Source organism: Malus sylvestris, chromosome 15 (assembly GCF_916048215.2).
Source record: "Malus sylvestris chromosome 15, drMalSylv7.2, whole genome shotgun sequence".
In the NCBI taxonomy this organism is placed as follows: domain Eukaryota; kingdom Viridiplantae; phylum Streptophyta; class Magnoliopsida; order Rosales; family Rosaceae; genus Malus; species Malus sylvestris.
Window position 1 is genome coordinate 30,215,174 of NC_062274.1, and position 14,976 is coordinate 30,230,149.

The window sequence follows — 14,976 nt, forward strand, 5'->3', positions numbered from 1 at the left end:
TGAGAGAGAGAGAGAGAGAGAGAGAGAGAGAGAGAGAGAGAGATGGGTTTCATCCATGCAAAGATTTCTTAAGCATTAAAGGACAAGCAAACCATATATGTATTTATGTAAGAATGCTGCATGGAAAACGCAAAATACCTAATTAAGTAATTAAAAGCATGCATGCTTTGCTTTTTAGGGTACACATATACATAGTTGAGTAAAATATACATGGATATAACTTATAAGGGGAAATGCAGGATTCTTTTTTGGGGTGTGCTATCGGATCGAATAAATTGAAAAAAATCAAATGCTAGAAGTTATAAGAATGGTTGTATGGATAGCATAATCCTTCTTTTTGTAGGAGCTTTATGCAATATTTCTGCTAATAATTTTGAAAGCTGTGGCCCGTGGGGTCTGTTTTTAGTTTCACATAAATAGGCAAAGTGCAGAATAAAGTTGGAAGGTGAAAAAGCAAATCCTCTCTCATGGATACAATGGTACATCAAATGTAGTCTGGTACATCAAATGTAATGATACAATGAGTTAAAAATTTTAAAAATAAAATTCAACTAATTATACTATGATACTTATAATGCCGAAACATATTTCTAGCACATTAAAAATTTTCTCTCATGAAATGAAATGAAAATGAAGTGAAACAGGATCTCAATGAGGATTGAGAGGATTGGCTAATGGAAAGATGAAGATTTTTTATTCAATAGCATACAGCAATTAGCACGGAGGAAAGAGCTCGATCTCCAACACTTCTAAAAAGCTACACATGAATATATATTTTTTTTAAACCAAAAAAACCGAACCCTAAGCACTTTTCTCTATCTCTCTATCTCTCTGGTTGATTCAAATGTTGACAGTCCTTCATTGAATACACTTTCAAACCACCACTTTTTCAGACAGCACCAAATCACACCACACTGCCATACTAATTATTACAAACGCAACCCCAATAAGCAACAGATCTATAGAGAGAGAGAGAGAGAGCAGGCAGGCTAGGTTGCCTCACATGGCAACTATTGCAGAGCTAGGAAGAGGCCCGACAGTGGAGGTTTTAACTAGCTGGCCCCTTACTGCTACTCCATACAATGAGAGATGAAGATGGAGCCTGAGACTCAGTTCCTTGACTGATAGAGATGTCTAGAGAGAAGGAGAGAGAATCTACGCGAGAGACAAAGGCACACTTACTTACCAGACAGTGAGAGTTGTAGACGCCGACTGAACATAAAACAAATCAAAGATATGGCATTAAGTCCCATTTAATAACACCCCAAAATCTACATACACAGATCCCGATGGGATTAATATTTTGAGACAAGGGGGAGAAACTTAACCCCTTCTTAACTGAATTAGTATATTAAGTACTGAGCAATGAGATCAATTTAAACCCTAAATGATGTTTAATTACCACATCATTGCCAAAAGAATTCATAAGGTACTAAAAAACCTCATATACATGTAATCCTATAATCCTGTTCTATTCATAATCATTCCTTGATTAAGTGTTCGAAGAAACTTAATTAGGCAACAACAAATTTATTTGTTTCAGTCTACATATATATAGATTAATAAATAGTAGATTTTCTTGTATTTTGGTGCAAGGCCAGCTTAAAATTGCTTTCAGTTCATGGAAAGCTACTGTATTTATTGTTATTACAAACATCAATCTTTCAATCTATTGTAAAATGCATAAGAAAATGGGGAAACTACCATGAACATATATATCCACACATTTGAGCACCACCTTTTTTGGGTCATATATTGGTCATCCTTACGTTAAATACTGGATAATAATAAATAAATATAATCTTGAAATTACGGCAAAACGTACTATTTTCTTTTTGGTAATGATAGAGAGACTAAATTTGGAGATAAAATTTTGAAAATTAATGACATGAAAGTTGATAATTAGTTTATTACTTAAACGTTGATAAACATGTTTATTCCTATTAGAAACACATTATTTAGTGTGCAAATTTAGTCTCTCTAGCATTAATTTTTCTTTTCCTTTTGTTACCAGTTAACTTTTACAGTTTTGCATATGAATAACCCCCAGCATAAACAACATCAAGGGAAACATATGCCAAATTGTGTTTTTAGTTCTTAGATAATTTCTTAAACAAATTAATAAAATTTTCCCCATTAATTTCTGATTATCATGCTTTCAAATTGTCATCTACCTCTCTCTCATGATCTAGGGCAAAGCATTGTACTGCTGCCAATCTTGACTACTCCACGCTGGAATTCCATGGGGCCAGTTGCTTGCGTTCTCATTGCTGGCTCCGCCGCCACCACCACCGCTGTTGGTTGGAGTCTGAGTCACCGCTGGTGCATAAGAGTTCCCGAAGAACCACTCGGTGGCAGTATCTCCACCTTCTTTTCTTCCATGACTTACACCTTGATGATAATCAGGTCTTGGGGATGATGAAACCTCCAGATTCTGAAACAAGCTTATGGGTGTAATCATCTGCTGCGTTTTCTGCTGGTTTTCAAGCTGAAACTGAGTTGACTGGTCATGTTCTTCCGTACCAAACAACATGGCAAGCCTCTGCTGCTGCAATTTCCAGTGAAGGTCTTGGTTAATAGAACTCAAAGACTCGATTGAAGACGCAAGGCTACTGTGCACGTTCATTGCACTCATCATATTCTGTGTACTAATTAACCCACCACTACCACTAGCACTGCCTCCGCGGCCGCCCAAAGTGAGCGGATAATTAAAACTCAGAAAAGAATTATTACAAGCGTTTGTCCCACCGCCGGCTGATGGCTCAAGAGTACTAGTACTCAATCCGGAAGTACCCGAAACGTCTCCGAAAGCTGGAAATGGGTTGTTGAAATTTATCCCAGTTGCTGGGTTTGTAGAGAATTGGTTGCTATTATGGAGCCTAGATATGCTGCCGAGCTGAAAATCCATGGCGGGGGAAATGCCGTGGAAGAACTTCAAGCCGCCGAGCATCATATTCTCTGAGGAGGAAGAGCCGGCGGAATCTTTTGATGGGTCAAAGCTGCAGGACAGCCTGGAATTGGAAGATGAGGAGGACCTAATTTTCTTGTTCTTCCGGCAGCCGCCGCCGATGGGGACGTTGCGTAAGGCGCCGCCTTTGGTCCAGTATCTCCTGCAAGTCTTGCAAAAGTGGCGTGGCTGCGTGAGGCTGTAGTTGTTGTAGTAGCAGAATTTGGTGTTGGGTGAGTCGCATCTCGGGCAGTTGAGGGCTTGCTCTGGTGGTGGCAGCTTTGGCCCCGATGATGATGACGACGTGGCTTTCGGCCGGCTGCCGCCTGAGCCCTCTGTTGGGTTCTCGTTGTCTTTTGGCTTCGTCGGCGGTGCGGTATCTGAGGACATCATTTTGTGTTTCAGAGAAATGTTTGATTAGTTTGTGGGAGTGGGTTGTGTTGTTTTCTGATGTGGTGGTTTAATTAGTTTCCTTTGGGAAAGCAAAGTTGTAGTCAATTCATTGGTTTCATGCAGGAAATGGATAGAGAGAAAGGGGAAGGAAGGAGATGGATGTTGAATGTTTAAGAGTGCTTGTGATCTCCATCAAAGAGAGAAATAGAAGAAAATTTGATATATGTAATAAGGTGGGTTTTAGAAGCTAGATCTGATGGAATAAATAAAGCTGAAATATATGGAGAGAGAGAGAGAGAGAGAGAGAGAGAGGGAGAGAGGGAGAGAGAGAGTTACAGTAGAAAAAAGCAGTGGGTTTCTATTTCTATATATATAGAGATGCAGGTGGGGAGGAAGAGGACAAAGGAAAAGAGGGAGAAGAGACGAGTAAGATGATCTGAGAAGAAACGATAAGCAGCTGGCAGAATAAAAGACATCCACAACCAAAACAACAAAACAATTTGGATGGATCGGTTCCTGATGCTTGAAGAGATGGAAAATGTGACACAGCACTCAAATTCAAAATAATCGTTTCATTTTCGGATGAGATTTTTCTGTGTAATCGGCACACGAGATGGTACATCATGTGTCACTATACAAATTATGAGATATGTGTGTTAAAAAGTTAATAACTTAAAAAATAAAATTTCATACCACTTACATTAAAACACGTGATGTTCCACCCGTGTTTCCGTGACAATGGAAAGTTTCTTCATTTTCGAAATGGACTATGCACGTGTCATGTTTTTACACTGTGTAAAAAGAAAAAATTACTTTTATAGATGACCGCACTGTAAACAAAAAAACTTTTACATGTATCAAAAATACTTATCACGTAATGTACTATTTCACGGTATAAAATGAGTAAACGACAATGTTAATAAGTGGTACTTTTAAATTATTGTAAATAAAAATTAATAGACCTCTTATGATTTGAATGAAATTGTATAACACAACAAGGCGTGTTCCGAATTAGTAAGAAATATGAGTGGTAAATTTACCCCTATGTTTAAACAACAATGTAAACCTGATTAACAATAGTAATTAAAGTCACTTTAATTAACTCATGAGAGAATAAGAAAGAGTGCGGCGGGGCAGGAATAGACACTTATGAAAAATGTAAAGTGAGATTTTTAAAATGCTAATAACAATTTTGTATAACATTATATTATTAAATTAAAACATGACGTGCCAATAAACTGTTAATGTGATTAATTAATTACTTATTGGATGATGAAACATGAATGGGTATGGGTCATTGGGTCATCGTGTCCCGGGTGAGTAAACTGATGGTGAAATGAAATCTAAGCTTTAGGATGTGATATGATAGAATGTAGGCTAGAAGAGTGAAAGAAGGGGCAGCAATGACAGGAGGTTCAGTACTGATAGTGAGGAAGGGTAGAAAGAAGGCTGAGTCAGTACTAACAACAGTAACAGTGGGAAGTCTGTCACTCACAGTAGCTTTGTCTATTCCTTCCCATGAAATGTCCCTTTTAAAACCAAAGATAACCACACATCACTTTAAAACTCCCCAACTGCAAACAAACACCTCCTATAGTGTTAAAGAAATTATTGCATGAAACGGGAAATTATTGTATAGAACGGATCACCCTTATGTGATATAATGACTTTGTGTACGTAATGACATATAGATCGATATTGTATGCTAAAATATACAGTTTCAGTCCACTCATATTTTATCATTAAAAATTAAGGGTAAAATTTAGTTTACTACTCTCAAATTTCGTGGTTTTTAACATTTAGCACATGAATTTTTTTTTGTCTAAGAGTTATACCTAAAATGTTAATTTTGGGACAGTCTCATCCATCAATTAGTCTGGCTGTTAAGTCTCCCGTTAACTGATGACGTGACGCCCATGTGGATAATGATTAGGCGTCACGTGTCATTAAGGGGTTCACCTGGAAATTCAAAATTAAAAAATATATATATATATATATTCGCCCAAATTTAAAATATTAAAATAATTAATTAATTTAAAAAAAAAAAAAAAAAGCCCCCAGAACTCCCTTTGTTTTCCCCCCCCCCCCCCCCCCCCAACACCCTTCCATCCCCTCTACCCCCTCTAAGACTCCACAGCTCCACCCCTCCATCCCCTCCACCCCTCACCCACCGACACCCTTCCCCTTCCATGATACCCACCCCTACAACCAAGCGTTTTCTAACACCACAGAGCTTAAAAGCCTGCAACTTTCTGCCATTTCTACAGCTTCAAAGCTTGTGAGTAATTTACTAGGTAAAAATCAATTCAAATTTTAATTTTGGGTGCATTTAGTAGTTATTTTTCTTGTTTTGCAGAGGAATTTTGTTTTTATAGGATTTTTCAAGAATCAGAGCAAGCTAACTAGCTCCAATGGCGGAAAACGGCTCTCTTCTCTCTCCTAGAGAAAAACACACTAAACTCACTTCCTCTTTCTTTGCGAATCCGAGATTGTTCACCAGCTTCACCTCAAAAGCCGTCTCTGAATCCGACGTTGTAATGAGCCCAATCTCCATCCTCGAAATGAAACTGTTTCTAGGCCTCGGAAACCCCTTATGGTCTGAATCGAACACCCCCGGAACCCGGAACCTGAATCCAGACGCATCCAGTGGGACAAATTGGACTCCAAAGGCATTGGCCTCCCCATCATTGACGCCCTCAACAAATCCGACCTGAAACCAAAAACCTCAACGTCGCCGCAGAGCTTAAAAATCTGCAGCTTTTTGCTGGTCTTCTTCCTCCATTGGTGAGAGTCGAAGTGGGAAGGAAGAGTGAGGATCTTGGGGGAGTGTGGGAGTGACTTGGTGAGGGTGGGTGCAGAGGAGAGAGGGAGGGAGGGAGGTCGGAAGAGGTGAGGGAGAAATGCCCAAAAGTTTTTTAGTTTTTATTATTTTAATTTTTTTAATATCCACGTGGCGCCCAGTCATTATCCACGTGGATGTCACGTCATCAGTTAACGGTAAATTTAACAGTAACCTTAACGAATATATGAAAGTGTCCCAAAATTATAACTTTATGTACCACTCTGGGATGAAAAAAACTTCATGTACCAAATGTTGAAAATCAAGAAACTTTAAAGTAGTAAACTGAGATTAACCCATAATTATATTACGTGACAATTTTTCAATATGACACTAATGTTTTCCTCTAATTAGCCATTATTTTGGATACCAATACTCAATTATGTGTACATAAATGGCTGACGTATCTTCTAATTGAGGCATATGTCGTTAGAGTTTACTACAAATAATTCAAAGTATGATCTAGCAATTTTGGACACTACTATAGCTTGTACGTAAGTACCAATGTACCACTCACCCAGTTACCAAAAACAAAAGGGTGTTCTCACTGGGAGCTTCAAGCCTTCAATTATGCTATTAATTAGCCAATTATGAACAGACAAGACAAGATTAAAACATCATGCATGAGTCCATTATTAATATTCTCTAATTAATAACTTTGTCTGGAAGTTAGAGAGAGAGAGAGAGAGAAGTTGTACTAGGTCTCATAATCCAAAAGGAGGTAGCTAGGGTTTTGAAAAGCTTAATTGTGAGTGAGTGATGGATACATAAACAAGTACATTTTACTCATGGCAACCAAATGTCGAGTCATCGACGGCAAGGATAAATGAGAACATCCGTCGTCAATCGAGCACATGACATAATAATGGATTAGAAAGGTCCATTATTGATGAGGATGAGTTAGAGGAATACCTTAAGTTGCAAAGATGAGATTGTAAAGAAGGTTCCAAGCCTGAGATACGTACTTTAAGGATCTTAAGTTATAAATTATGTTCCTAGGTATAAGATGATCAAATGCACTATCGAACATCCGCAAAAGCCAGTTTAAATCGTATTCAATAATGGGTCTCAAACTAAGTATATAGTGACATGAAATATACATAAAGGTACTCATCTATGAGATTGTGTTCACTGAACATTGACCAACCATAGAATTGTCTGAATAAAAGATTACTTACTTGTCTTTCATATCATACTTCTGAGTGTTGGAGAACTTTTAGGTCAAGGTGAACTTAGGCTTTGTGAGTACTCATTTACTTCCTTGGTTCACTTTCGTGCCAAGTCTCGGAATATCTCGAAAGAATTAACACGTCTTAGGAAACATCCCGATTGTATCGATGACCCAAAGATAGCATGCTTAAGCAAATAATGGCTTTCTCAAGTGAGGCATGGTGTGAAAGCTAAAAGTTTATTAATAAGCATGAGAGAGAACTTGACATGATTGCATGGTGTTCTAAGTTGGATAATCTGGGTTTACGGAGACCCATAAACATAGCAAAGATACCCATCCAACCAGTTTTAAAGGCTGTGTTGTGTGTCTGTGTGTGCAACTCGAGAATTTAACAATCGCAGTTACATTTTTTTTAGGGTTTTTATTATAAATGGTCCTTGAAATTGACCAAGCCTATCAAGATGGTTACTGAAATTGAAATTCGATCAATATTCTCTCAAAATGGGTGTCGTAAATCAATATAATCATTATGTCACACTTTTGTCAAATATTCTGTTATGTGCTGATGTGTCACATAATTGGGTTCTACAAGTCTAACAAAATATTTCCATGGGAATTAAAAATATTTAAATAATTAAGACCCTGCGTAAAGCGGGAGCCTTGTGCACTGGGTACGATCTTTTTAATTAAAAAATATTATTATTTTTGTATAATTAAAAATAATAAATAAAAGGAAAAACTTTAAATAGAAAATGATGAACTTCTTCCTCTTCCAGACGAAGGCCTCCTGAAAGATTGTATGGACGCGTTCTTCGATGCGCCTATCTCTGCAGTTTTCACCACCGTCCGATCGTACTGGATTGTGTCAGTGCTTTGGGTGGTAGTAGAGTTCTAGGGAGTGGAGAGTAAAGAGTGAAGATTGTGGGTCAAAAGATAGCGCGCCGATTAGAAAACGAGAGATGGTTTGAGAGGAAAGGGATCCTCCCAGATCAATTCTATTAAATTCATCCAATCAATCAATTCGGATCTTTGAAATTTGATCAAACGGTTACAAACATGAAATCCTTTTAAAATTTATAATAACTTTAACCGCTACATCAAATTTTAAAACCCCAAATTAAGTGATTAAGTGTATTTGGTGAAAGGGATTCTCCGGATCCCTTTCCGGTTTGAGATTTGATTTGAGGGTTACGCACTTGTCATCAAACTCTGCCACTTATTATGTCATTCCACATCTCACTGTAAAATTATTGAGTGTTTAACGGAATGGATCGACGTTGACGATGGGAGGGGAAGAAGATCAGCATCTTCCTTTTTTTCTCCTTTTTTATTTTTTTAATTATACAATAATAAAAATTGTTTTTCTTATAATTTTATAGCGTGTTTATGTAAGGGGAATAGAAAGGAGGGAATGGGGGGCACTACTTTCAAGGGATTCCATTGTTTACCAACACTGAGGGAAAGTGTGGGTGGGACCCATCTAAAATGGGGAATCAGGTTACTGATTTTCTCGGAATTAAACTACCAAACAATAGGTGGTATTCGGACTCCCTGAGAAAGCATCCATTCGAAATCAACTTTTTCTGCCCAATATACCCTTATCTCCTTCCTTCAACCTCTGTCTCTGCTCTCTCTATCAAAGGAAGATTTAGCAGGTTTCGTGGCCTGCGGGATTATGGTTTCATGACCAAAATCAAAAGGGAAGAAGATGAGGATTTTGGAATTTCAATTTTGATCATTCGTCGGCCGCAGAGGAGACTCCACTGTGACTGGAAAGGGGAGCGGTTGGTGGGCACTGGAAAGGGGAGGCGGTCGCATATGAAGAGAGAGGGATTTGTAGGGGAGGGAGAGATAGCAAGGGGAGGCAACTGGTGGTGACTGGAAATGTACCTTTTCATCGCCGCACCCGATCGTTGCACCGCTGAGGAGACTCGACTGTGAAATTTGTTGGAAGGGACTGTTGCAAAACAAAGCGATGGAAGGATACGGAGTGAGTTGACACAAGCTGTGACCAAGTGGCTAGGCTTTTTATATCTATTTTTATTTTAATTAATTGATTTTTCGAAGGTTTATTGAATTATCAATCATAATCCAAAAATATTGCCGCGTGACTAACGCTGGTTGTTATTATTATTTTTGTTTTTTTTTTAACTTTTAATTTTTGATTGCCGCTTTTTTTGGGTAATGGGGTAAGACAGAGGGTTTCAATAAAAAATGAAAAAAAGAATAAAAGTTTTACTAAAGAAAAAAATATACTTTCTACTATAAAAAAATAAAAATAAAAAAGTTTAACTAAAAATAATTAGCATATAAATTAGATTAGTTACAATAGGGGTATTTTAGTCATCACGTTAATTTTCATTCTGATACAAGTGAATTAGGAAACAGTTTATATAAGTTAATGAAATTCATGCTCCGATTCCAGACAGTTTTAGTAAACAACTCCAACAGGAATTTGATTCTGATTCCGCCCCATTCTAATTACGGATTAGTAAACGAGCCATTAGTACTTTTAATTCACATGGAAATATTTCATTAGATATGTAGGACTAAGTTATTTGTCACATCAATACAAAACAGAAATTTTGACAAAATTGTGACACTGACCACATTGATTTTCGACACTCATTTTCAGTGACCACATTGATTCAATTTCAATTTCAGAGATCATATAGTGAGTCAATTTCAAAGACCATTTGTGATAAAAACTATTTTTTTAGTCTTGTTACATGTTTGAATATGGATGAACTACTTTCCGCTTGGAAATAGTATATAGATGTACAACACTTTTTAAGAGAGTGAGAAAGTGAATGAAGAAAATGATCCTACTTAATTTCCTGGTTTGCCCAGCACAGTACTAGACAAAATATTGCTTAACTTTAGATCGTGAAGATTTGTGCATGTATATTAATTTCATGTCTATTCAAACCCTGGCACACAACAATTTATTCTTTCCCTCGATCTTAACTTGGGGTGGGCATCTGGATTGGAAAACCGGTGAAGCGGGATGAGCTGGACCAAAACGGTCAATTTGGACCTAAACCCTAATACATTAGTCAAAAAGTCTCAAACTGAACCATTCAACTCGGTTCAATCTACGGTAAAAATCTGGTTCGAACCAAAACCAAATTGAGTTTATTTTAAAGTACTTTTTAAAAATTGATGCATGTGTCTATTTGCTATCGAGTTTTTACTTTATTTTTATTTAAGAATGTACAATATTAATATATAGATAAATAAGTACACAAATAGATGATAAAGTGCATTTATATGAGTCTTGATAAAACTTTGTTGAAAATTTCAACTCAGATGAAGAAAAAAAAAGTGTTTCACACCAATTTACAAAAGATTGCTATCCTTAAGTAGCACATCGTTCATTTTATTCTGATAGAAAAAAAAAGTGTTTCACACCAATTTACAAAAGATTGCTATCCTTAAGTTGCACATCGTTCATTTTATTTTGATAGCCCATAACGTGCAAGTCTATGTGCAATGCAATTGGCCTCTCTTTTCATGTGTAATATTGGACTTGGTGGAGAGAGAAAAAAAAGGCTTTCATATCATTCATTGCATTTTGCAACGCTGCCCAATGTGATTTGTCAACCTTTCCCCTCATACGTGATATTATACATTAACAGACCTAAACGACCACTGCTATAAACGGTGATGGAGTTTCCGAAAGCAATCAGTGGTAGTTACGACAAACGTTGTGTTTGGATCAAAACTTAAACTTTGGGCTTAGAAGGGAGTTTGCCCAAAAAGAAAATGAAAAGCCCGAAGCTCAGCCCAAACCTAGAAAGCAGAGAAGCCCGTTTCTGACTAGGTGCAGGCCATGCAGACTACTTGCTCACCTACCCAATGGCCAAGTGGTATACACCAGCCAGCTAATCAGCCCAAAAAGTACTTTTAAATGGCAGTACAAGTAAATAGCTGATGAGTCACTATCCTTCAAATTACATTCGGGCAAGATTATTGCTACAGGAGGCCAAGCCAAAGTGGTTATAAAAGGAGAAGGAGAAGTCAGAATCAAGGACACTCAAACAAACAAACAAAAGCACAAACTCTGCTCAAAAGCCAGATTTGCCTTCAAAACGAAGCTGTAGTCAGCCCAAGCTTTCGTCCTTTTCGGGATAAACCTTTTGTAATAGCTCTACTACCCTGCTCAAAGCCTGCTGTAGTATCGATTTTCTTTCTGCAAACTCATTTCCCAACCCCTTTTCTAAGCCTTCAAACCTTCTGTTAACCCACAAAGATAGGAAGTTGCAAGACGATCAGTCTTGCCCGACAAGGTTAACCTCGCCCAACCTGCTTTGTTTTTGTCTTTTTTCATTCATTAGCCTAGCAATATGTTGTATACTTCAAGTTGTATCCAAGTTGTTTCTAGTAATATGGCTATTAAAAGACTCTCTCAGTGCTTGAATCCGATTTGAATATGTCTTGACAGTTCAAATCAGATCTAAGTTCTAAGCCTTCGGGCATATAAGATTTGATCACCCTAAAAAGTCAAGGCATAAAAAAGAACCTGATGTGGACTTAACCCATCCACTACAAGCTTTGATAACAAGAAGTCCGAAGTTACTTGGGGCGCAAGTAATCGACCTGCCACTTGGTTTTATTTCTGTTATATTATGATGACCGTATAACGTCTGAGTATGGGATGAATTCTGATGGGAAGCCTCAAGGCCTATTCAAGGCCCCACAAAGGCACCTATTTGGATTCATCATATTTCTCGGGCAAGAACATTGAGTATAGAAGGGATTCTAATGGGAAGCCTCAAGGCCTATTCAAGGCCCCACAAAGGCACCTATTTGGATCCATTTTGTTCTTTGAGCTCAGGTAATCAGAAGTATAATGGTTATAAGACCCATATAACTCACAAAAGGAACCGTATGTATTTAAGTACTAAGTTAGTTATTTATGGGAAGCCTCAAGGCCTACACCTAAGGCCCCACAAAGGTACCTGTCAATAACTAACATAGTGTCTCGAATATATATAATTAAAACTCAAAACATCCGTTCTATATCTACCATGCTGAAGATGGTAGTGGCACGCCTGAGCAATACAAAGTTAATCTTGATCGTGAGCCTCAAGGCCTACATTCAAGGCCCCATAAAGGCACCTTTTGAAGTTAACTTTGTCCTTCTCTTTCAGCCTTGCCAGACAAGCCTTGCCTGACAAGCCCGCCAATAAAGCAGAAGCCCGACAGAAAACATCAACCGGCGCCAACCTCTCTGGGAGCTGTGTGCTCGTCGGCCAGGAATCATTCCCCACGAAAATTCCCACCACAAACATAGTTTTGGCACGCCCGGTGGGATTTATCGCTCAAAGCAATATATGTCAAAAGGATCAGAAGATTTCCAAACTGCTTTGTTGCACATGCTACAAAGACAGGAGAACGCTTCTGCAGGCTCCAGAAAAGAAGATGATCTGGTTCTAAGACCACCTATCCCTATGTCTTTACCTTATCTTGGGGAGAAAGATGATAGGGAAAAGAGGGGGCATAAAACCAATCAACTAGAAGCAGCTGCGGTGATGGATAAACATACGGATCCCTTTTCAGAGGCCTCTATAAATATGATTAGTATGGCTTGGGCGAAGAAGGGAAAAGAGAAGGTTACGAGAGAAGAAGAAAGAAGACTGGTTGACCAACCTATAAAAGGGGGGTTAACTTGCCTGAATATCCAAAAGCTGCCATATTCAAAGGAAGGGTGCTATGCAGTAAGTGCCAATGCGAGTGTGAACTCGAGATACCGCCCGCGGGAGCCCTCATAGATCATGAACTGATCAGGAGAAATGAAGAACAAAAGATAAAAGAGGCGCAAGAGAAAGCTCGGCGGACTGTAGGAAAGGATACCTCCCGAAGTGTCTTCCAACGACTAGGAGGCGATTCCCAACCAAGGGCTTTATCAGAAATATTTCGCAACCATGAAGTTTCTGAGGAGGCAGAGGATAAAGATGCCAAGAAGCCAAAAGAGAGAAGTGTAGGGCACTCTCAGTACGGTCATATGGGAAGAGAGGTCAGGAGGACCAACATGATAACAAACCCTGTCACAAAAGATAATTATGCCCGCCTCGGGTGAAAATGGTATGTGGTCGGGAAGAATGGACAACCCGTTAAGCAAATGGGTGCCTCCATGGTCAGAAGGGTTCAGAGGCAACATAAAGCCTACATGAATTCCTTGAAAACACCAGCAACGTCGGAAGCTTCCAAAAATCAAAAGTTAGAGAAAACGTCGTCTGGGGGGAGCAGTTAGCTCCGCTGGAGAAGTAAGAATGAGGTGGAAAAGGCTAACAGCAAGATTGAAGGCGAAGGAAATCATGTGCCACAATGCCTACACCCTGGGAAATATAGAGTCTTGAGGAGGGCTCAAGAAGATATGGTTATCATGCCGACTCCCGGATGGAAGGCAGAGCAGCCTATTTGCTTTAGAACTATCTCCCCTGAGAACAAACAACCTTATCTATCATTAGAGGATCCCTTCGGGGAAGTTCCGAAACAAACACCATGTTTAGGTGTGAATCAGCTGGAGGGGGCACCAGAACCATTGCTTCCACCAGATGTTATGGCATGGTTGGATGAGTTCATGAACCAGATTGGGAGCAAAAAGGAGGAACTGCCAGAGCCTAGCAACTTTCATATAAACATGGCGTATGTGTTATCTGCTATGTTTGTTGCCCAACCTAATCAGCCCGCCGCCATGGAAGAAGATTATGTAAGAACTGAGCCGATGATGGCTCATGTTAATATGGAGATAGCAGAAGAAGGAGAGTCGGGCGAGGCTACATCATCTGAAGTATCCAAAGAGGGTCCTTTAAGGATCTACACAGACAAAATGGTGTTCAGTCGCCCGAACATTTCACTTGCCAATCATCTAAAGCCCATATATGTAACAGTTCATTTGGAGGGAGTACCCTTCAGAAGGATTTTGATTGATGGAGGGGCAGCTGTTAATGTATTACCAGCCAAGCAGATGAAAAAGTTGGGGAGAGGCACAGAGGATCTTATTCCTACAAACCTCACAATTTCTAGTTTCTCGGGCGCTATCACCAAGACTCTTGGGATATTGCCTTTGGAAGTAGATCTAGGGTCTAAACAGATCATGCTGGCGTTCTTTGTGGTGGACTGCACCTCCACCTATGGAGCCTTACTTGGAAGAGATTGGATCCACCAAAGTCTTGATGTACCCTCCACCCTACATCAACAAGTGGTTGTGTATCATGAGGCAAGCGCGGAAGGACCAGACTTTTGGGAGATGGTAGAGGCCGAATCACGGCCATTTCTTCCCACAGCCAATATAGCGGAAGCAAGTTTCTACAATCCCAATGTAGGAATCTTGAAGTGTTTGGGAGCAGATGAGAACGACCGCCCTACCAAGGTGACGGCCCAAAAACTCCTAGAACAAGGGATGCTCCTTACTAGAGAGGAGTGGGACAGACCCTATATCATCCCAACACCCCTACACTATCAATGATAGAACAAAAAAGGAAAGATCAGGTGATGGCAATCAAATCCCTGATTAAACGACTGTTGGTGTATGGGAAAGGAAGAAGACAAGAAAATGAGCTCTTGGACAGAGAAGAGCAGGAATGGCAGGTAGGAGCTTCAACCTGCCAGGATGGAAGC

At 39.2% G+C, this 14,976-nt stretch overlaps 1 protein-coding gene across 2 annotated transcripts; it reads right to left on the bottom strand.

Annotated features, from left to right (window-relative positions):
- Window positions 1-676: 676 nt before the first annotated feature.
- LOC126601968 (dof zinc finger protein DOF5.7-like) lies at window positions 677-3,805 on the bottom strand. 2 transcript variants are annotated; one of them, XM_050268736.1, is made up of 2 exons: window positions 2,175-3,805; window positions 677-1,155 (listed from the first exon to the last, which is right to left on the bottom strand). In XM_050268736.1, exon 1 carries the CDS (start codon window positions 3,338-3,340, stop codon window positions 2,189-2,191), a length of 1,152 nt encoding a protein of 383 aa, XP_050124693.1. In that variant the 5' UTR covers window positions 3,341-3,805; the 3' UTR covers window positions 677-1,155; window positions 2,175-2,188. The 2 variants fall into 2 exon arrangements, with proteins under 2 accessions (XP_050124693.1, XP_050124692.1); XM_050268735.1 differs by having other exon boundaries at window positions 677-1,212.
- Between the last annotated feature and the right edge of the window lie 11,171 nt (window positions 3,806-14,976).